The 21,656-nt window shown below is 54.3% G+C and overlaps 7 protein-coding genes and 1 non-coding gene across 8 annotated transcripts; 5 read left to right on the forward strand and 3 right to left on the reverse strand.

Moving 5' to 3' along the window:
- Positions 1-371: 371 nt before the first annotated feature.
- On the forward strand, positions 372-5,747 carry QC764_201320 (uncharacterized protein; the record flags this gene model as incomplete). Its single annotated transcript, XM_062943835.1, has 1 exon — positions 372-5,747. One exon carries the CDS (start codon positions 372-374, stop codon positions 5,745-5,747), a length of 5,376 nt encoding a protein of 1,791 aa, XP_062802590.1.
- A 451-nt stretch (positions 5,748-6,198) lies between these two features.
- Positions 6,199-7,358, forward strand: QC764_201323 (uncharacterized protein; the record flags this gene model as incomplete). Its single annotated transcript, XM_062943836.1, has 2 exons — positions 6,199-6,633; positions 6,921-7,358. The coding sequence occupies exons 1-2, from the start codon at positions 6,448-6,450 to the stop codon at positions 7,356-7,358; spliced, it is 624 nt and encodes a 207-aa protein (XP_062802591.1). The 5' UTR covers positions 6,199-6,447.
- Positions 7,359-8,245: 887 nt separating this feature from the next.
- Positions 8,246-8,363, forward strand: QC764_0031500. Its single transcript has one exon. It is a non-coding gene; the product is annotated as a tRNA-Pro (tRNA).
- Positions 8,364-9,445: 1,082 nt separating this feature from the next.
- Positions 9,446-9,679, reverse strand: QC764_201326 (uncharacterized protein; the record flags this gene model as incomplete). The annotated part of the gene is made up of 1 exon (XM_062943837.1): positions 9,446-9,679. One exon carries the CDS (start codon positions 9,677-9,679, stop codon positions 9,446-9,448), a length of 234 nt encoding a protein of 77 aa, XP_062802592.1.
- A 1,782-nt stretch (positions 9,680-11,461) lies between these two features.
- QC764_201330 (uncharacterized protein) lies at positions 11,462-12,607 on the forward strand (the record flags this gene model as incomplete). The annotated part of the gene is made up of 1 exon (XM_062943838.1): positions 11,462-12,607. One exon carries the CDS (start codon positions 11,462-11,464, stop codon positions 12,605-12,607), a length of 1,146 nt encoding a protein of 381 aa, XP_062802593.1.
- A 1,536-nt stretch (positions 12,608-14,143) lies between these two features.
- Positions 14,144-16,296, forward strand: QC764_201350 (uncharacterized protein; the record flags this gene model as incomplete). The annotated part of the gene is made up of 2 exons (XM_062943839.1): positions 14,144-15,482; positions 15,566-16,296. 2 exons carry the CDS (start codon positions 14,144-14,146, stop codon positions 16,294-16,296), a joined length of 2,070 nt encoding a protein of 689 aa, XP_062802594.1.
- Positions 16,297-17,212: 916 nt separating this feature from the next.
- QC764_201360 (uncharacterized protein) lies at positions 17,213-19,920 on the reverse strand (the record flags this gene model as incomplete). Its single annotated transcript, XM_062943840.1, has 3 exons — positions 17,213-18,954; positions 19,482-19,615; positions 19,739-19,920. The coding sequence occupies 3 exons, from the start codon at positions 19,918-19,920 to the stop codon at positions 17,213-17,215; spliced, it is 2,058 nt and encodes a 685-aa protein (XP_062802595.1).
- A 12-nt stretch (positions 19,921-19,932) lies between these two features.
- HEM2 (Aminolevulinate dehydratase) lies at positions 19,933-21,627 on the reverse strand (the record flags this gene model as incomplete). Its single annotated transcript, XM_062943841.1, has 2 exons — positions 20,902-21,627; positions 19,933-20,841 (listed from the first exon to the last, which is right to left on the reverse strand). The coding sequence occupies exons 1-2, from the start codon at positions 21,148-21,150 to the stop codon at positions 19,933-19,935; spliced, it is 1,158 nt and encodes a 385-aa protein (XP_062802596.1). The 5' UTR covers positions 21,151-21,627.
- Between the last annotated feature and the right edge of the window lie 29 nt (positions 21,628-21,656).

A 21,656-nucleotide genomic window follows, 5' to 3' on the forward strand; every position in this document is an offset into this window, starting at 1 on the left:
AGACTGAGAAATAGATAATCTGATGTTCGCATCGCTCCTCCTCTGGCTCTGGTTGTCGGTTATCGGAGCATCGAGGCCTAAACCAATCAGAGAGCTGGAGACTTCAGGCAGGAAGCCCCACCATGGACACCCAGGATATGCTCCAGCCAATCAGACGGCGAGCGGCAGACGTCCGTCAAAATTTGGCTCCACGATAGCGGTGCCATCGAACTCGATAGGTAGGCGCATTCCTTGTGACCGCTGTGGTTCTCAACTCTCGTCAGGTCAACCCAAAAAAAAAAGTCCCAGCTGTTGCCCGCTGCAGTGGCATCCCGACCACCCTCACTTTGCTCGTATGAAGCCGGCGAAGGAGCTTGTGTCCACAGCAAGCGATGAATTCGTCTGTGATGGACTCCAACCAGCCAGCTCAGCCAAAAAACGCTGCCATGTCGGCCAACGCCCCCCTCGACCTCGACGCGCAGAGCCCACCGCGCCCTCCTTTTTCTCCATTGACCGAAGCCGCAACGGACTCGGGCACCCGCGAACCTTCAGTTAACCCGGGCGCCACGCTCGACCAGGACGAGCAACAAGACCAAAATGCGTCCGCTTCAGCCACCGCCGACACTAATCCGTCACTATCTTCCGCGCTCGTCAACTCTAACTCCAGCTCCAACTTCAACTCCAACTCTTCCAACTCCAACCTTTCCCATCTCAACGTCTCCCAGATCAACGGCGCTTCAGCAATGGACAATGTCACCATGGATATGGGCTTTGATGCCGGCATGGACATGTACGGGCAGGGCATCACGCCTGCTACCAACATCCTCATGGCCATCGCCCGCAGTTATACACAGACCCAACAGCAGCAGCAGCACCAGCACCAGCAACAGCACCAGCGGCGACAATCTCAACTGCCCTCTACCATTCACCCCGCCCAGGTCTCACGAACTCACAGTGCGCTTGATGTTCCCGATGCGTTGATGGCGATCCCCGAACCTTCTCGAGCCCCGCCGCCTGTCGAGCCCCGGCTGGAGTCGTTTGCCAGGATTGAGTTTGCCGACAGTGTGTTCCAGATGACCACCTATGCCGTCGTGATCGGCCGTGACGTGCGGGCGCTGGAACTAGCAAGGAAGCAAGAAAAGGAGGATGAGGCCTGGAGGCAGATTGTCGATCAGTATGCGAGACAAGGTCTTCCGCCCCCCCCACGGCCAGAGCTCAATCGTCGAAAGTTTACGAGATCATATGTCAGCGAAGAAGGTGGCATGCTGGGACCGGAATCCGAGGACGAGGAGTATGTCCGGCCCGCGAAGCGTAGGAGAGTTAGTGTTGCGAATTCGGCATCCGGCGACTCGTCCATGGCGCAACATGAAGCTGCCATGGCCGCCGAGCAAGCCGCGCTGAACGACAAGAGCCTTGCTGCCAACCGCCAATACGTCTGGCATACCCCCGGTTCGGCATCTGTCAACCTCAATGCTCTAAGACCGTCCCCATATACCGTTCCCTTCATCGGCATTCACTCACCCGGGCCAGACATCGCCAAGAAGACAAAGGGGATTTCAAGACAGCACTTGAGAATTGAGTACGATCAAAACGAAGGCGTCTTCAAAGCGTACCCATTACATAGAAATGGCATCTTTATTGATGATAAATTTCACAAAGACGAAGGCGTCACGCTGAGGAGCGGCAATCGTATCCAGATTAAAGAGGTCGAGTTTAAATTCATCATCAACGGCGTTGCCGAGGGCAAGACTGGTGCGGAGGAGGAGCCGCAGCAGGAGGCACAGGCAGCAGTCAACCGGCGCTACTCAGAGGGTGGCAAGGAGATGAGTTTTGATTTTGAGAGCTCCCACGACGCAGAAAAGGGGAGCACCAGCCCCGAGGAAGTGCCAGTGGAGGCAGCAAAGGAGAGTAGCGAAAGTGAGCTGTCAGATCTGGATGAAGAAATGCCCGATGCAGGGGAGCCGGAAGACGCCGAGGGCGAGGAGGACCAGGAAGTCATGGAGACCATTGAGCAGGATGCCGAAGAGCAACTCAGCCACATCAAGCCTGAAGATATGACGCCCGAGATGCTTGCTGCTTTGCCATTGCTTCCACCCAAGAAGCGTGGACCTGGCAGGCCTCCCAAGAACGGCATTATGTCCAAGAGAGAGGAAAGATTGCGAAAGAAGGCGGCTATGGAGCTTGCAAAGAAAAACATGCCGCCACCAACACCCGGCGAACCACCAATAAAGCGCAAGGTTGGTCGGCCACGAAAACATCCTCTCCCGGAAAACACGCCAGACCGGCCAGAGAAGCGCAAATACAAGCCACGCAAATCAAAGAACGGCGAGGAAGGCGAGATGTCGGAGACGGAAAAGACGCTCGAGAAGCGAAGGCGCGAAAAGCCCAAGACGCCTCCTCTGGAGCTGAACAGGGCAGATTACACAGAGGAGCAGCTGCAAAAGCCCAACAAGAATTACGGCATTCTCATCGACGAGGTCTTGTCCGCAGCCCCACCCGATGGGCTGACTCTCAAGCAGATCTACAAGCGCATCCAGATGAAGTATCCCTTCTACTATTTCACAGTAGACACCAAGGGCTGGGAGAGCAGTGTTCGGCACAATCTTATTGGCAATGTTGCCTTCAAGAAGAACGAGGAAACCCACTTGTGGGCCCGGGTACCTGGGATTGACATCGATGCTGGCAAGAAGCGGAAAGCCGCGTCTCCGGATCATTCCACGTCGATTCATTCATTTGGCCAGCACTATCAACCAACCGCAGCTCCTCAGGTGCAGCTGTTTCACTCGGAGGCTGGTGCGCAGCAAGGGTACCGGCCTGGTGCTGGGCCTCCTCCACGTCCTGGGTATCCGGCTTCTCAAAGTCAGATGAATCTCGGCCAGCATCCCCATCAGCAGCTCTCGGCGCAGCCCGTCGGCGTTGGTGCTCAACAAGCCCTCCATCAGCCCTATCAGAGCACGGCTCAAGGGAACAGTATCCCCCAGATGGCCGATCAAGGGGCAGCCCAAGGTTCCCGTCCCATACCCGCCAACTCGCAAGCGACGGCCTATTCGTCACCGTACGCATCAAGGCCCCCTCCATCGGCTTCGCCTCAGGCTGGCAATGTGCCACAGAGTGCTCAAAGGCAACAGCTTCCGCATCAAAACGGAGCAGCTCCGCACAACGGTGTGCCTCAGCCCAACAATGCGTCTCCGCACCCTGCATCGGCGGCGGGAGTCAAGCCAGGCCAACCTATCAGTACCAGCGGAACCCCAGCCCCGATCAAGCCTTCTATCCACCCAAGGCTCGTCGAGATTATCCGAAACTTTAGGAAAACAGTTACTTCGATCGGTGCAATTCGTTCTAATGTGGGAGATGCAGGAGAAGCTATTGCCATGTCTGTGATCAACCGCGGTCTCGGGTTGGCCAGCCAGTCTACTACGCCGACCTTCGAGTCTATTGAGAAGATTGTTCTCAACGTGTTTGAATCCCAGACAGCCAAGCAGTTGGTCGGTTTTGAGATTGCGCCAAAGCTGATTGAGAGGCTAGTCTCCTTCAAGAGGCAGATGATCAACACTTTGAAGGATAAGATGAAGCCCCTGGAGGCGGAGCAGCTGGTGCTGTCAGCCATCGACCGCGTTCTCGGTTTTGCGGACAAGAGCATCATGCAGGGAACCGATGCACAGAAGACATCCTACGAGCTCGCAGAGGGTGTTTTGATGCCAGCGGTGCAACGCGAGATTGCTGCCCATGACAAGGAAGCAGCTGCTGCCTCCATGCCGCCTACCCCCACGCCAGCCCCTTCACAGGTGCGGACGCCTGCGCAAATGCCGGCGCCGGGTAAGCATCCCTCGACTCCGCACTCGACTGCAGCACACCAGTCCGCCGCTGCTGCGCGCCCCGGCTCCGTTCCGGCGGCCCAAACCCCTGTGCAGATGCAGAATCAACCCCCAAGGCCAGTCTACAGTCCGGCACAGCAAGCCCACATGGCACAGCAGCAGCCCCGAGCAACTGTAGGGCAACCTGCGCCTGCTGGGACTTCGAATGGGAACCCGATCAATGCACAATATATGAATCAGAATGCGGTCTCTGGCTCTGGTGCTGGGCCCGCCGGCACGCGGCCTATTGATCAAGTTGCACCTGCACCTCAGTCCCAAGTTGCTCCAGCACCGGTCGCCCAGGGTGACGCCCCGGCGAGATCTCAGGCTTCAGCGGGCTCTGCTACTAGCTCGAACCAGAACAGACCACAGTCACACGGGATGCCGGTTCAGGCGTATCCCCATCTCCAGGCAGCGCAGGCTCAATATCGGACACAGGCCTTAACACAATCTCAGCAGCAGAATCCCGCGGCGGCTCAGCAGCCGAACCAACAGCCACGGGTTCAGCCAGGACAGGCACAGCAAGCACCGAGCTACTCAGTACAGAACCAGCAGCCACAGCAACAGGCGCAGAATCAACAGGCAGCTCAACAGATTCAGAACCGTCCACCTCAGAGCCCGGCACCAACCCCAGCCCGGATCCAAGGGCAGAGTCACCCAGTTCACGCTCGGCCAGCGCAGGGCGGGCAATCTCCTCTTCAAGTTCAGAGTCAAATTCAGGGCCAAGTCCAAGGGCAAGTCCAGGCCCAGAGTCAGGGGCAAAAACCGGTTCCAGGACAGGGGCAGGCTCAGAGCCAGGCACCAAATCAGCAGACACCGGTTCAGCAGACCCAGGGACAGTACCAGCCTCGTCCACAGGTTGCGGTTTCGGCTCAGCAGGTTCAGCAACACGCGCAACAGCCCTCACCGCAGCAGGCCCAGCAGCAGGCGCTACAGCAGACTCAACAACATGCTCAACAGCAGCCTCGTACTCAGCCAACACAGGCCCAACCGGTTCAAGCTTACCAAACCCAGGCGCAGCAAGCCCGTGTTCAGCAACAGTCGACTCCTCAGCAGACAGCTCGACAACAACCAGTCCAGCATCAGCCTATTCAGCAAGTTGCTCAACCGTCCGTCCAGCCGTCTCTCATTCAGCAAGCCCATGTCCAACAGCCACAGGCTCAGCATGCCCAAGCTTCGCCGGCACAAGCTCAACAGCCTCCGACGCAGCAGATCCAGGCTCAGCAACCGCTTGTGCAGCAAGCTTATGCTCAGAGCTCCTATGCCAGGCCCACTACTCCGGCTCAGGCTGCTCAAATGTCGCGGGCCCAAGCTCGCCCACAAGTGCAGCCCCAGGGTCCCGTCCAGGCTCCAAGTCAAGCTTCCGGTGCATCGCCGGCCCCTTCTCCAGCACAAAAGCCTGTGCCAGGCCCAGCTCAGGTGTCAGCCCCTCGAGTTCCTTCGCCCACCACCCAAGCTCAGCCAAGTCAGGCTGTGGTCCCTTCCATCCAGAATGCTGCTCCGCTTCAAAACCAAATGCCTGCTCAGACCCAAGCATCTGCCCAGCAGCCTTTGTCTACCACTCAATCTCAACCTTCAAAACCTTGGGGTCCAGCGGTCCCTAGCCCACCCGCGGCCCAATCGAACAAGCCATCCCCTCAGCTCTCTTCGCAGGCGGCTCCTTCTGCTGCCTCCAAGGTCTCGATCCCGGCTCCGACAGTCACGGCGCCATCAGCATCACCAAGTCCAATTCAGCGTCTTGCTCCAACGCCCGGCATGATCCCTCTGCCGCCAAAGCCCCCGGCTCCGGTTGCTACACCGCCCCCTCAAGCATCTGCTGCTTCTGCGGATTCTGTTTCTAGTGCTGCTCCAGCTTCCAGCTCGGCAGCAGCATACATCCCTCCACCACCGACACCAACACCGCCGGCGACGTGATTCTTCTTTCTAGTTTTTGTTTTTGGAGTTTAGGCGTCCAAAGGACGACTGGTTCAGCAAGCGTATGTCCAAACAGGTTTGCAAGGCTTACCTTTTATGGGAGAACATGGGGTATACCAAGGTTATGCATAGTTATGGGTGGGATAAAAGGAATGGTTATAATGGCAACTGGCTTTGAAATATCCGGGGGTGCGCAGGACGTGCAGGTTTTTTATTTTACGGTTTTGAAGTTGATATTGTGGTTTTTACAAGGTTGGAGAGGTTTGTAAAAGGAGAGGGCATGAATGCAGCGAAGTGTATATGTGTTATCTACGAGTTGACAGAGAGGAGCGGGTGGAATTCACGTGATGATTGTTGTATTCTGAGAATAAATGCTGAAAGAATTGCAAATGTGATAACAGATACTGCCCCTGTGAGAATGGTGTATGCCCATCTCCTTCAAGGGGGTTAGGGTTATATACGGTCCAATTCTGCTGCCCCCACTCTTGATAGCAGCCTCAATTCATCCATCATTCAGACACCTTGATGGGCCCATCGACTGGCACTCCTTCACTCACTTCACCTGCTCCTCACTTTCTCTCAACTCCTCCTCCTCTTATCTTTCGCACAACTTTAACCTAGCTCCCATTCCCACCATCATCAATGTCCCGCACAATCTAAGTCACCAACCAATCTTTTTGTATTTTTTTTATTCACAACAATGGCAGCGAAACCGGGGAATTCCCTCCCCAAAAACCTCCTCTCGTCTCCGTTCCTGGGAGAACTCATCGCCAAGAGGTCGGTGTATGTCAAGGTCCGGCCTGCCCCGCAGAGTTTGACGCACCGGAGGGCGATTTTGAGGGTGTTGAGGCAGCACGGGAGGATAGAGGTTTTTAAGAGCTTGGGTGTAAGATCCCTCTGTCCTCCACTCTTTTCACGAACCATCTGTTTTTATATTTGATGTATCAATGACTTTTTATGGGATCAGTTATTGTCTTCTTGGATCACCTTTTTTTTTTAATGGATTAATCTTTTGCATGAATTAGTTATTGTTTATGCATCAGTCCTATTCTTTTTTTTTTTCCTCTTTTTTTTCCTTTTTCTTTTTTTCTTTCTTTTTTTTTTTTTTTTTTTGGAGGGAGTTGGAATTTTAATTACTTGAGTGATCGGTGATGGATATTAACGCAAAGATAGGAACCACACTCCTTCATCTCTGTAGCCTCGGACTCTGCAACAGCCAGCAACTTGATCCTGAAGGCGCCGCTCGAGGTGGCTTTTGCTTCTGCCCCTTCCCCACCACCATCAGGGACACAAACTGAGGAAGAACAACAAGGGGAAAAGTTCCTGGTTGACATCTTTGAGGCCGGGGGTTACAACCACAAGAGATTTGCCTCCCATCTCTCGCCTCTGGCAGGGCCCTGGAAGAACATCACTGCTTACCCCGGGGATTTGGCGACTACGGTTACGGTGCCTGGGTTGACTGATGGCGATGGGGATAAAAGAGAGGTGCATGAGGATGAGGGGCTGCTGAAGAGTTTTATGAGGAGGCATTTGGGGGGGTACAAGGGGGATAATGGGTGGAGGGGAATGACGGATTGGGAGGGGGGTGGGCAGGATGGGGGGGGAGTATAGGGAGGATGGGGAGACTTTTGAGGGGGGGGTGGAGGGGCGGGTGATGAGGGGGGTGGTGGGGGGGGGGGGTATGGGGGTTGGTTAGGGGGGGGGAGGTTAGTGGGGAGGGAGAGGAGGGGGGGAGGAAAGAGGAGGGGGGAGAGGAAAGAAAAAAGGAAAGAGATGGAGAAAGTAAAAGTTAGGAGGATTGTTAGTGGTGGTGGTGGAGAGGTGTTGCCTCAAAAGGGTGAGGTTGCGAGGCAGGAGAAGGTGGAGGAGGGGAGGAGGTGGACGGTGAAGGAGAGGAGTGGGCTTGTGGGAGGGGTGAAGCGGTGGGTGTGATGTTTGGAGGTTGGATAGGGGCTGTGGGATGTGTGTGATATCTGGGAGTTGGGTGTTTATTGTTTATGGTAATGTTTGTATTCAGAAGAGCTGCATGTAGAAAGATGGCATTGGTGGTGATAAATTGTAATCAACAGAAGGGTATCTGATTTCTGGACATCCCTCAGCAACTAGGTATTTGAGCTTGGATGATGTGGTGCGAATCTTGCCAACCGAAAATACTTTTACATCTGGTCCAAACTGTCTAGGTACATCACCCATCTAAAGCTTTCGGCATCTTTTGTCTGAACTTTGAGTACAAGCAAACCCCTGAGCTTCTGTTGTCTGTTCTCTAAGCATTTACTATCATCCATCGAAGCTCAGAGATGGCTGTCAAAATAACTCCCCCGGTGGACAACCGAGTCCTTTCCTTTTTTTTTTTTTTTTTTACCTGTCTCTTTTATGATGATCTCTTTCTCTTATGTATCATTGATGTCCCATGCTCAGAACCTCTGTTGTGTTGTGCACGGGGTGGTGATCCTCTCTTATGCCCCATATTGGCGTGGTAGTATCACAGCACAGAAAAAGGGCCGCTGGTCTAGTGGTATGATTCTCGCTTAGGGTTCACCCTGATGTTTACAAAGTCAATCTTCCTTTCAGAAGAAAGCTTGCGAGAGGTCCCGGGTTCAATCCCCGGGTGGCCCCAATTTCTTTTCTCTTTTTGCCATTTTTTGGTATCAATGTGACTCCACAGGTTGCAGCGGGGCCGGGGGGTTATGACGGTGGGAAGGATTGGGCTGCATGTCAAGATGGGAGAAATGTTGCCTTGTTGGGGGGCACGATGGGAAGGGGAATTGGTAGGTGACATTGGAGAAATTTAGATAGGGTTTCCAACGGGAGGGGAACTTGGGGTGAGTCTTGGTGATGAGTCTGGGTGATGGTGGGCCTCAAGGATTGGATTTCTTAGGCCCTTAACTGTAGATACTCTTCTAAACTGGAGGTGTGATCGTTCTCTTTTTCTTCATCTCCAAGTCCTAGCTCAACAGTCGAGCCAGTTGGCGCTGGACCTTTCATCAAAGACAAAATCCCCCTCGTCCAATCCAAAACAAAAACATGACGGTACCTGGAAAGACATGAAATCCCAGCCGTGCCGCCTCCCTATGGACCTACAACCCCCCCCTTCCTGACCTACAACAACAAAAACGAGACGAGAAAAAAAAAACACAAAGGATTGACAATTTGTCAATTGTAGCCGAAGAGAATGGAGTGTGTCGAGGGGGGAAAAGACAAAGGGAACTATAGGTTTCTTTGTTTGTTTTGGAAAATAGGTGCCCCATCGGGCATACATGCACATAATAATACATACGAAATGGCTTCTTGCTCGGGAGGCCGGCACAGAAGAGGGGGAACTTTCCCTATGGCTACCTATGGACTGCATCTGAGTTGGTTGGGCGAGGAGCAGTTGAGTTGAAGCAAAGTTGCAAACTTGCACTGATGATCAAAATGCTACTAGAGACACAACAGACGACGACCAAACGCGAGGCTGCATAGCAACTCACCGAACCAATTGAACCCGATGGTGTGGTAAGTCCGAGTCGGCCGTCTTACGAGGGCGGCCATCACTGAGGCCCAAGAGGCCCAAAGAGCATCTCATCTGCAGACGGTGTCATTAAGCGCGGGGCCTCCCTCTTGTCTCCCAACGAACGGCAGATGGACGCAGATCGTCATCACGATTCGCAGAGGCAACTGCTTTGCTTTGACAGCTCTGACAACGCAGCGGTGTGGGGTTAAAACGTTTGGACCCCAACATCTGGAGCCGAAGGAGGTGTGCTCCAGCTCTCCAGACGGACACGATGCTTCGCCGCAGTGGTAGTGTACACTATATAGTAGGTCCTGCAAAAAAAAAATAGAAAATAGACTGAGACATGGCTGGGCTGGACGTGCAGATCGTTGAGTAGAGTTAGAGATATCCGTAGGGCTGTGTGTGGTCGGCAGTGTGGTAGGTAGTGGTGTATTGTCATCAGTCGATTCCCGCGTCGCGGCATGCAGATGGGATGCATGAAGAAGGTGTCCAGAGGGCCGCACTGTGACGGTACACGACACCAGTGCCCGGCGATCGGCTGGACAGGAGGAGCTTGACTGAAGCTTGGCTGCCTCGTCTGACGGTTTTGACACATGCAGTCTGATCTGGCTGTCACGGGCAATATCGCCAAAGCAGTGCCGAAAGTGAGAAGAGCTTGGAAGAGCTTGGACCGGCTGGCCAAACCGCGGGGATCTCTCTTAAGGTCCATTTCCCAGCGCCGGAAAGCGGCACGCCGTCTCAGCCCGCCGATTGGTGCGGTGGCCGGACCCAGTGCCGAAAGAGTCCCGTGCGGCCCCCACATCATGAGATGAACCTCTCACAGTGTCGGGTGCTGAGGTGGCCCAAGGGTCTGGTTGATATTAAAAACCTTCACTGGTGGGACTTGAAACAATGCCGACGGGGGTGTCGTGCAATGGGCGGTCGGGTGAAATGCAAACATGTTGTGTTGTATCTTCAACAATGTTGCATGAAACGGAGCCCTCTGCCGGCGCGGTTTCCGAAGCAATTTGTCGTTCACAGATGCAACTAACAAAGATAAGGAAACGGGCGCTGACACTTGTCTTACTCATATGAGCTTGACCCTTGTGACCGCCCGCCCCAGGGGCCCGGGGCGCTGGAACGCCACAGTGCACATGCACCGTCTGGGCCTTCTCGATTGGATGCCAGTGCCAGGGATCAGGAGTTGACCTCCCCAACAGCAGTGCAACCTTAGCCCGGAGCAAATCCAACGGGCCGGCATCCTGCTTGACTGACGGCTGACATGCTCGAACCGGCAGCTGCTCCAGACCCGGCCCATGGCTCCCAAGAGCCCAATTTCAACACTACCTGGTCTAGTTTCCTACACTAGCAGTTCAAGCCGAACCCGAGGGCATTCGACGGCATCTCAATTCCTTCCGTCGTCCGGCATCTCGGTGAAGCGTATCAAGTAAAGCAGGAATCAATCGATTGACCAAGTCAGTCAACAGTCAACAGAGAGAAAGGATCAAGGCGCAGCAATCATTTCATTCAACTTTGTTGAACTCGGTGTGGCGATTCAAAGAGGTTAGCGTGGGTTTTGACTGGTCAACGCACGCCGCGCGCTTCCTCTTCAATCACCTCCCAGCTCTCTCCGACGGCTTGGGTCACCCGCACGTCTTTAGTCAGGTCTCCAGACAGTGCGAGCCCACCCAGCGCAAAGGTGGGCCTACAGCAGACAACTCAACCAATCACCAAGCTCGAGGCCGCTAGCGTACCGCGGGCTTGTTTCCTGGGAAAACCGCTCGCCACCTGACACCAGCAGCATCCCAAGCCGACACCTTGCTCAACCCGGCCTAGGGCTCTCTTTTTGTGTGTTTGAGCAGCTGATGAGACAGCTCCTTTTTTCTTCCTGTCTTTGTCTTCTTCTCGAGTCCTTCAGCCAGTCAGTCAGTGTATAGTCTGCATGATTGATCGCAGCCGACATCTCCTCCATCCACCGTCTGCTGCCAAGTCCCCGACCACGAGAGCCACGCCGGTTCAGCGTGGCCGCCACGGCGCTCAAGCCCGCGCAGGAATACACTACTCGGTAGCGCAGGAAATAGGGAAAACGCCCAAGCCCTCATAAAACTATCGACCTCCCCTTCCCCTTCACCTTCCCCTTCCCCTTCCCCTTCCCCCCCGTCAAACCCATCCCGAACAGCGGTTTCCTGTATGCCGTCGCCCGTCCAGCTGGGTCGGCCAATTCGAAAAGCGTCAATCAGCCATGTACGGCCAATCCGTACACTGGCGCTCGACGCTCAACCACGATGCAGAGGGGGACAAAGACAACCGAGACGAAGGCAGGGCGCCCCGACAAGACTATGGGCACCACCAGGATGAAGACGAGCAGCAGGAGGAAGTCGAATTTGCCAGTCGAATTGAAGAGTGGAGGAAACAACGAACTCAACGCCAGCACCGAGATCATCAGCACAATGGACAGCGTTATCGGAGACATAGGGAGAAATCGCGCCAAGCCTCATCGTCACCACAGCCGGCCGATTCACCATCACCCGAACCGTTACCTGGGAACGCATCACCCCCAGGACGATCAACCGTCGACAGGTTGGCCCGCAAGCTGAGCAAGCAAAACTTGCAACACAGCAACCGTGTAAATGCACAGTCGTCAATGCCAATGGCCCCTTCGCCATTGCAATCGATGCCTCCTGTCGTGCCTGAGACGCCATCCATCGCCGCAGAGACGTTTACAACGCCCTTTCCTGCACATGTGGAGGTGGATCAACAATATCAACAACCCACATCGTCTCAGCCACCTACTATTTTACCAGATACAGCTGCTGAAAAGCCCGAGGATAAACGACTCGACTTTAAGGAGCTTCGTCGACATGCCAGCGCGCGTGCACTGCAGGCTCGCCTACAGGCCATGATTGACAACGAAACGCAGTGCAATGTACGCAGCGAGCCTATGCCACCACCGCCGCCGCCGCCGCCTGCAGCGACCATCCCAAGACCGTGGTTGGCACCTCCTGTGGGTGAACCCGTCATCATCGAAGTTGACCCAGACTGTGCCATGCCCAATTGGGACAACAGCTTGGAGGTGGACGAAAACGACACCAGTGATATTGCGCTTGACGGTTTGGTGTCATCTGCACGCCACGCACATGCTCCCAGCGGTGTTAGAAAGCAATCGATTGGGGGTGTCGCTCTCCGGTACCGGTTGTCCGTCGACGCAGCGCTTCGCTGCCAAAACGTGGTCAGAAACCGCCCCAGAATGCGAAAGAGGGACAAGTCGCGCCACGGAAGCACCGTCTCCTCTGCCATGACGTCGGCCATCTCTTCACCTGTTGTTGGGCCCACCATACCCTCATCCTCTTCCATGCCGCCACCACCACCACCCTACACTCAACCCTAGAAGGGTCCGTTCTTGTTGTACATTTTGGTTTTGATATTCAACATATATGGATATATGATACCCCAGCCGATCGATCCCATCTCACCACTTACGAATCGGCGGCTGCTCATTACAGTGTTTTTATCTTTTCTTCACTTTCTGGGTGTTTCAACAGGAGTTCGAGCGATGATCCAAGGCTTCGGCGTCAGGGGTTCTCAGGAGAGAAGCATGTGTAGCTTGTCTTTGTTGGTTTTTTGTGGTTTTTTTTTTTTGTTGCATATATCGAGGAGTTTGGGCATTCTTTTTTGGCTTATGGGGGCAGAACTTTGGGGAATACCCACACCACCATTTTATAGGGGCGTTGCAAAACATTTTAGACACATGGACGTGCCAAAAGGGCTATTGAGCACTATTATCTTGTTTAGCCGGCGCAGTCTCTACACACAAAGACCTTTTTTTTCCTGTGTTATTTTTATTATTTTTTTAAGCTGTGCTATGGGAGCACATTCAAGGCTTTTTTGGCATAGTGCGGGAAGAATGGGGAGGGGGTCATGGTTGCAACAATGTACGAGAAACAAACTGATTAGAGTTTTTTTGGACACACGGCAATGCATCACCATTCATTGTTGACGGGGAGCTCGCTCCTTGTCATCTTTTATTTCTTGGCCACACTGTTTTCTTTCACAAATGGATCTCGTCAGTGATTATGTTTGCCTTGGATGTGGATGTATAGATCGTGGCAAGGGAGGAGTCATTGGTCAGTGTCTCCAGTTCACTTTTTGGCTTGAACTTTTGGTTTTACATACTTCTACAGGTAGAGTTCGGGGAACTTTCCGACAAGATGTTCGAAACCAGCGACAACAGAGGTGCCAGCTGGGATGGTGCTATTGTATCGGGGCTTCTCGGGTGAATGACAATCGCTTGCACATATCACCCGCGGGGGTATCTTAGCATTCCAGTCAGAGCCGATGCCTTTGTTGCGTGCTGAGAAGCTACCGCACAGTATGCTCGCTAGTGGTCTTCAAAGACAAGGAATTCGGGAGTAAGCCTTTGTTTTGTTGGTAAGCTTGCCCACAGCTCTCCACCTCACTGGACGAGACGCCACTGATGAGGCGTCAAGGGGGGTGCCTCGAGACGGCCAGAACCCAAGTCCACCACGAGATCGAGTGGGTGTGATGCGCCTGGAATGGATCACCGTGTCGAAGCAACCCACCCATTCCTCGGCAGGACAGGGGCCTCTTCTGATATGAGACCCTCAAGTACAAATGTGTTGAACACCCCCATCCCACCCCTGAACGCTTCCATACCTTGTGTTGCCGTGGCAGGTTGGCTTGGTTTGTTGATTTTTCTGCCGCTCAACCCCTACACCAACACCAGCACACAACAGACGCCTTTTTTTCTTTCTCTTTCTTTGCCCCCAATATGGCATACTGGAACAGTCAAACACTCGTTACCAGAAGACACACACCGCACAGCACCAGCACCAGAGCTCCATAGCAGCAGGACCTACGGCGCCGACTCGACCAGACTGCGATTCGCTACCGACCACGACAAACAATGGCTGGCGTCGAGGGCGTGGCTTTCGTGACTGGCGGCCTACCCCTCGCGGGGAACAAACAAAGCGGCAGCTTCTACAGTCATGACATGGACGAGGCAGGATCGACCGATTTCTTTGACCAATTTGTCATGCTCGATGGCTCCGACTCGGAAACTACCGCAGAAGGAGGCGGCGGCCTCGGCCAGTTTTGCGGCGCTTCTGGCCTGCCCATGTCGCCACGGCTCTTGTCCATCGAACCATCACTGTCGATGCCCATCGCCGCCGAGACTGGCTCAGTCAGCGGGCGGGCGGCTGGGACTCACGGGAACTTCGGGCCACCGGGAGCCATCCACGGCAACGTCAATGGCCACAGTTTGCCTGCCGGTGGCTGGCAGGGTGCCGTCAACTCCCCTATCATTGCCCATCCTCGTCAGTTTCACCAGCAACAGGCACAGCGACTTCAACGATCGACGACCAATATTGGGAACCTCAAGATCAAACCGGATACCGAGGTTGACGGCCTAACCTATACCACCAGCGGGTTTGGAGAAGCTCTCGGTGGAGGAACTGTGTCAGACTCGGAGCTTCTCAAGCTCGAGGGGCTGTCGATGCGCGCGACAAAAGTCGAAGTGCCTCAGCCAGCCGCTTCTGTTCCTCCCTCGCCCACTCCTCTGGCAAGCAGTCCCAAGAAGACTAGTCGCCTAGGGGCTTTCTGTTCGAGATTCCGCAGCAAAGCGGCTTCCACACTTCAGGGCAAGTCAAAACAGCAACATATGGAGATCAAGCAAGAATCCATTTCGACTCCCGTCATTTCTTCTGCCCAGATGGGAGGAGGGACAGCAAAGCCTCGGCCAGGTCGACCAAGACCTGTCAATCTGAATCTCACCAAATCACAACTACCCCTTTCTCCACCACTGACCGGTGCGGTGCCTACCTCATCGCAGCCACAGACCATCAGTGGTGATAAACTGATGAATGGCAGCAACAACAACAATAATAATATGAATTTCGTTAACGGTTTCATCGACGACCCTTTTCTAACCGGCCAATTCCTGAGAGGGGGACAATTCGCCGCTCCATTACCAATGAACAACAACAGCAACAACATGCCCCATACGCCACTGCAAACCCCCCTGATCGATAGCATCCCAGCCTCCTGGCAACTCCCCGTCACATCCCCAGGCTTCGTGTTGTCTCCCAATGGCGAAATCAACACCAACTGGTGGGACACAACCAGCATCGACGCAATGGACACCGACCCGATAACCAACCTTTTCCCTCCCACCACCTCCTCCACCACCACCAACCCCCGTGACGCCTCCCTCAATTTGGCTATGCACTTCCCCCAAACTCCTTCGAGTACCCCCCCGGAGCAGAAGACTTTTCCGTCTCCCAAAACCTAATGCTTCACATGCCCCAACCCCGCGGGCCCAACTCTGCAGTCCTCCACCCTCAGTACCGCGCCCAGATGCAACAGCAACAATCATCATCCTCCTCCTCCTCCTCCTCCCGGCGTCCCAAACCCCGCGCCCCTTCTTCAGGAGCCCGCCACCACCACTATACCACCTCCGGCCCGGGCATGTCCCCAAGGAAAACTCGCACCGTCGTCTCCGGCTCGTCAACAACCCCCTCCCCAACAACAACAACCACCACCTCCTCTTCCAAACCTATCCCCACTGGCGGTAGATCACACCGGAGATCAACAAGCATGACCACCCTCCCCTCAGGCACCCTCCTCGACCCCCCTTCTACTTCCCAATCATCCTCCGCCGCAATAAGAAAACGCCGCTCCTGGACCGGCCGTCGGGTCTCGCATTCCTCATCGCAGATTAACCTCCATTCTCTCGCCTCTCCTTCCCAATCGTCGCGAGGACATAAATCCACGCGCCGGACAGCGTCGTGTTCGTCGCTTGCGGCACTGGCTGGTATGGGTGGTGTGGAGCATAATGGTGGTGGAGGGGGGTCATTTGTGAACTACACGCCGAACGACAAGCAGCTCCTCATGACAGGGGTCGCGCCGAGCGGGAGCAGCAAGACAAAGTTGCGCAGAGAGAAGGAGGCGAAGGAGAAGGCGAGAGAGTTTAAAGAGCGGTTGGCGAGGGCGGTGGAGGCGGCGGGGGGGGATTTGAAACGGTTGGAGGAGGTGGAGGAGGGGTTGACTTTGGGGGTGTAAAACCGAGGGGGTAATCAAGGCTGACAGCCGGCCGAGAGTTATTTTCTTTAACTTTGATTTCAAAGGGCGTTTTGAATGGCCGGGATGTTCTCTTGGATATGGGGTTTCTTGTTATTCTTTTTTGTTATGGGTATGTTTGTTCACGGTTAACAGTTTTTATTGATATCAGAGAGCCCTTTCGCTTCATTTTGGTGGAATTTTGGGACACACACACACACACACACAACAAAACAAAACAAAACAAAACAAAACAAAACAAAACAAAACAAAACAAAACAAAACAAAACAAAACAAAACAAAACAAAACAAAACAAACCACAGCAATGACAGACTAAGAAAGAGAAGAGAAACTACGAGACAGAAAAGACACTCCTTGTATTATTTTAACAGTTGGGATAGTTTCTTTATTTGAGACCAAATTCAACCTATTTACCGCTAACACAACTGAGCTTCATGAGTGGGATTTACTGCACTTTTTACACATTGGTTGTGTAACATAACAAACCCTTGGACGGTGCATTGCATTTTCATGTTTTCTAGACTTTGAGAAAAAAAAAAAGAAAAAAAAACTTTGAAGACTTTGGTGTTTGAAACAGGTTTCCAAGACCTTGATAGTCAGTCCTTCAAGACGTTGAGTCAAGCAATGAGGGGTACCAGACGTTAAGATAAAAGACAATCCATAACACCAGAAAATAAAGTGCTTGGCCTGGAGACAGATAACTACATCAATGTCAGTGGAAGCTTACATGTCTTCATTTGCAGTGGTGAAACATTATGGCGGCATTATTGTGTAAGCAAGCAATATCCATGACAGACGACATCACCTGCTACCAAACTCCCAACCCATTCTTACAAAAGCAACGTAGCACATAAAATCCAATCATCAAACCCACCCCCCTCCCCCCCCCCCGCCACGTCACTCCTTGACAGAACACACCCCTTCCACCCATCTCGCGAACCTCACGACCGGGGCATCCACCCCCCTCCAGAATATATCCGACACCCAGATCACCGCCGGGACAATGACCAGAGCCGCCAGACCAAAGCCCAGGTCATACCTCCCCTCCGTCTCCACCCCCGTGATCCTTGTCCAGACAAACCTCTCAACAGCATACCCAAACGTATGCAACACCGGCCCGTGCATCAAGTACATCGCATAGCTAATCCGTCCCAGATACTGCACCGGTCCCCAGGCAAAAAACCCCTGCCACCCCTTACACCTCCCCACAGCCATCACAAACAACCCCGCCCCGAGGCTCTGATAGTACCTATACCTCTCCTCCTCCTCCCACCACCCCGGTATCATGTTCGTAAGCGTCACCCACCCAGGCGTCCTCTCGCTCCCCACATCAGGCTGGCTCATGAACCACAACCCCACCAGACTCACCACCACCCACCCCCACCCCCCTCCTTGCTTTCTCTTCCTGTCCTTGCTCCACACATCCCGCTCCGCCAACCCCATCCCCCACAAGAAAAGCACCACCTCCCACCTCCCGCTCCCAAAACAATACCCCACCACCCCTCCCCCCACAAGCCACCGCCTCACCCCCCTCTTCACCCTCGCCGTCCCGACGAGCACCAAAAACAAAATCATGCTAGCCCTAAACTCGACAGGTATAGTCCAGAGGTGAACATCCATCCTCGTCAGCCCGCCCGCCACCTCCCAATCCCAGACATGCACAAACTCCCCCACCCCCTTTCCCCAGTCCAGCATCTGCTCTGCCGTCGAGTTCAGCGCCTCATAGTGGGTCTCTTGAACATTCCGAACGTAGACCTCATCGTGCGCAAAGTCACACATGGCGGTGTAGGCACCCATCCGGGTGAGGATGACGATGAAGAAAGCGGAGATCGCCGGCGGGAGGAACAGGCGGAGGCAGCGCCGGAAGATGAGGCTCGATAGGGCGGTGGAGAAGGCCGAGCAGTTTTGGGAGGCGAGGAGGGTGAGGGGCTTGAGGGATAGAGCGTAGCCCGAGATGACGAAAAACACGGCCACCATCGGGGGGCCGGAGTACAAAAGGCGGATGAAGGGGAGCTTGAAAGGGTGGAGGTGGTCTGGTGTGTAGGGGTTGGGGGGGAGGGAGGTGGTGGTGGTGGTGCTGCTGTGGAAGGGGGATTCGTTGTAGGGGCCGGAGGAGGATGCATTGTGGAAGTCACCGTCGCTGTCGTCGAGGGAGGGAGGTGGGGGGACATACCCGTACCCGGTGGCGATGGTGTAGCAGGTGTAGAGGTAGTGGCAGAAGAAGACAAATAAAGCGGCCAGGCCACGGATGCCGTCGAGGTAGGCGGTGGGAGACTTGGGGATTGGTGGGACGTAGCCTGGTTGAAGGAAGGAGGGTAGTAAGAAGATGAGGGTGCGTTTCAAAAGGGAGCGTGGTGGGCGGTGACAGGGAGGCAAGGGGGATGGTGGCGGGAGGGTGAAAAGGGGGTCGTGTGTTTCGAGGTAGGGGATGAACTTCTCTGTTTCGTCAAATGATGATGATGATGAGGAGGAGGATGAAGAGGATGAAGAGGAAGAAGAAGAAGAAGAAGAAGAAGAAGGGAGGCTGAGGGTTTCCTGGTATGTGAGGGGGGTGTATCCCGCCATGATTTGCTTGTTGTTTCCGGTCAGGGGAAAAACGGGTACAGGACCCAGACGGCACCGAGTATTTGACCAGCCGGCTGAGGATGGTTTGCGATTCGAAAATGAAGAAGAGATAATCACGGCTCTAACTGACAAGAGAACGAAACACAGAAGGAAAATAAATGAGAGGAAGAACAGAAGACATTGAGATGATATGAACCTACAGAAATAACCCAACCTCTTGCCATGCCGAGAGAAAAGGGGGCTAACCAAGACGAAACGGTGGCTAGCATCTAGCGTCAACTCTCCATGGTCACCAACAGTCGTACCCTTCCGCCGGTTATTTTCGGTTCCTGGCGTTTCATCCGAGATATCTGCAGCACAAGGCTAGAGTCTCTACATGAGGGGGTATGTTGACTGATGTTCATGATGAGGTCTTGATTCGCCCAACATCATGCCAGCAAAACCACACACAATGGATGGTCCTTGGGGGATCAAACAGGTCCATCATGAAAGGAAGCATAGTGCTCGCTTGTGGGGATAAGACCGATTGCTATCCAATATCAGCCAGTCAGGTCAAGTCAAGTCTCTCAGGCAACAAGAGCGAGGACGAAATAAGGTTTACCAATCCAGGGGGCCATGGGCCTGAACGTTGAACCAAGCATTCGGGTCGCCCCACCGTTGTTCCCCGGACCCCCACATCCCGATCTCCCCTTCTCCTCTTGTTCCACTGCCGCCGAGTGCCGCTCGATCCAGAGCCTGGAGAACAGAGCCGGGCATTCCGAGGTATGCCCTCAAAAGTCCGAACTGTGTCTGTGGGTCCCCTGTATCCATCAGTATCCATCAGCAACAGTCAAGACGCAGAGAAGAGATATGAATAACATTGTCGGTGCGCCTGCAGCAAGAGGCGCGTCTAGGATCAGTCGTGCTGCTCCAAACATAGTACCTACGCAACTCCTGGAGAAACTACTTTTTGGTTTAACGTCACAGCTATGAAAACTCCCGGCTCTAATCCATGTGCTCCCAAAACGCCCAGACTCCGTGCCCGCTCCTGTGTGTATCATTCTGACACCCGCTCAATTGCTCAGCCAGTCCAGGAATTCTGGTGTGAAGTAGCTGATGATGATGGTTGCTCCCGCCCTGAGAATGCCCTCTGTGCTCTCAAACGCCATGGCCTTGAGGTCAAAAACACCAGCCTTGGCCGCCGCATGAATCATGGCAAACTCGCCGCTGACCTGGTAGGCCGCAATGGGCAGGTCCTTGCCGAGCTCCTTAGCATCGCTGATAACGTCCAGGTACTGAGAAGCCGGCTTGACCATGATGATATCGGCTCCCTCGCTGATATCACGGATGATGGCCCGGCGAGCGAGGCCACGGCCTCCAGGGGGGAGCTGGTAGCATCTGCGGTCACCAAACGAGGGCGCCGAGCCAGCAGCATCGCGGAAGGGTCCGTAAAGACATCCGGAAAATTTGGCAGCATACGACATAAGCGTCACATTGTGCACAATACCCTCCTCAATCAGCTTGAGCTTGATGGCTCGGATGCGGCCGTCGTTCATGTCTGAAGGCGCAACGCAGTGAGCGCCAGCCCGAGCGTACGAGACCGCAACGTCGGAGATACGGTCAACAGACAGCTGGTTGTTCAGGCTGCCATCGTCCCTCAAGATACCGCAGTGGCCATGGGAAGTGTACTCGCAAAGGCAGACATCGGCAACGATATAAAGATGGGGGAATCTTTGGCGCAGAAGCTGGATGCTGCGAATGACGGGACCTTGCGGGTCGTCGGCGGAGGTGCCAAGGGCGTCCTTGGTCCCTGGTCTCAATGGCACACCGAACAGAATGACGGAACGGAGACCTTTCTGGACGAGCGGCTCAAGGTACGGAATAAGCCTGTTGACACCGCGGCGGTATTGGCCCGGGAGAGAGGGAATAAGCACCTCCTCATCGTCTTGATCAGACACGAAAAGAGGGTAGATGAGCATGGACTAAGAAACAAAAGGCGTCAGCTGATATTTGCGGGGACGAGCAATCCCAAAAAGGCGCACCTTGGTCAATTGGCGCTCGGCCTGCCATGACCGCGCAAGAGGATGGCTGTAACCAGCATGCAGCTGACTCGAGATATCACCAGAGATGCTGACACTTGTGGCAGTAGTGCTGGCGTACGACATGGCTCTCGAGATGTGCGATGTGCGGGAAGCAGTGTCGTTGACGGTCGAAACGGAGGCGTCACCTCGTCTGCGCGCTACACCGTTGTCGCGGAGGGACAAGTCCTGAACGAGGCTAGAGAAAGACATATTGGACGATGGCAACAGCAATGTGTGGCAAAGTTGGAGGAGTTGAAAAAGAGTGTAAGCGGGCGACCGATCAAAGAGTGACGTGAGTCAATCAAGTGTTCTCGGCCGTAGTTGAAGGAATTCTCGAACTGAAACGTATTCTCTCAGGACCACCGCCGATTGAGCCGTCAGGGGCCGTGCCGCACGAGGAGAGAGAGCGAGGTCCGCCGCCGCGATGCGACAGTGATTGATGGCTGGATTTTTGGGGCGGGCTGGAAGGGTCTGGTGTTTCCTGACAGGCTCAACAGATTGGCAGTCGGTCGATCGGTAGGTCAGGGCAGCATTCGGAGTGGGAGGAAGAAAGGCACAATCTGTATATAAATGAGAAGAAAATGTCGCCTCCGGAAATCTGGGCCCGAGGCGGGATCAAGGACAGCGAACGCCGAAGAAAGTTGCGTCTCTTCACAGGCAGGTGACAGCAAACCATTAGGCGTGCGATGCCCCAATCTGGTTTCGTGCACTCTCGA

Source organism: Podospora pseudoanserina, chromosome 2, assembly GCF_035222485.1.
Source record: "Podospora pseudoanserina strain CBS 124.78 chromosome 2, whole genome shotgun sequence".
In the NCBI taxonomy this organism is placed as follows: domain Eukaryota; kingdom Fungi; phylum Ascomycota; class Sordariomycetes; order Sordariales; family Podosporaceae; genus Podospora; species Podospora pseudoanserina.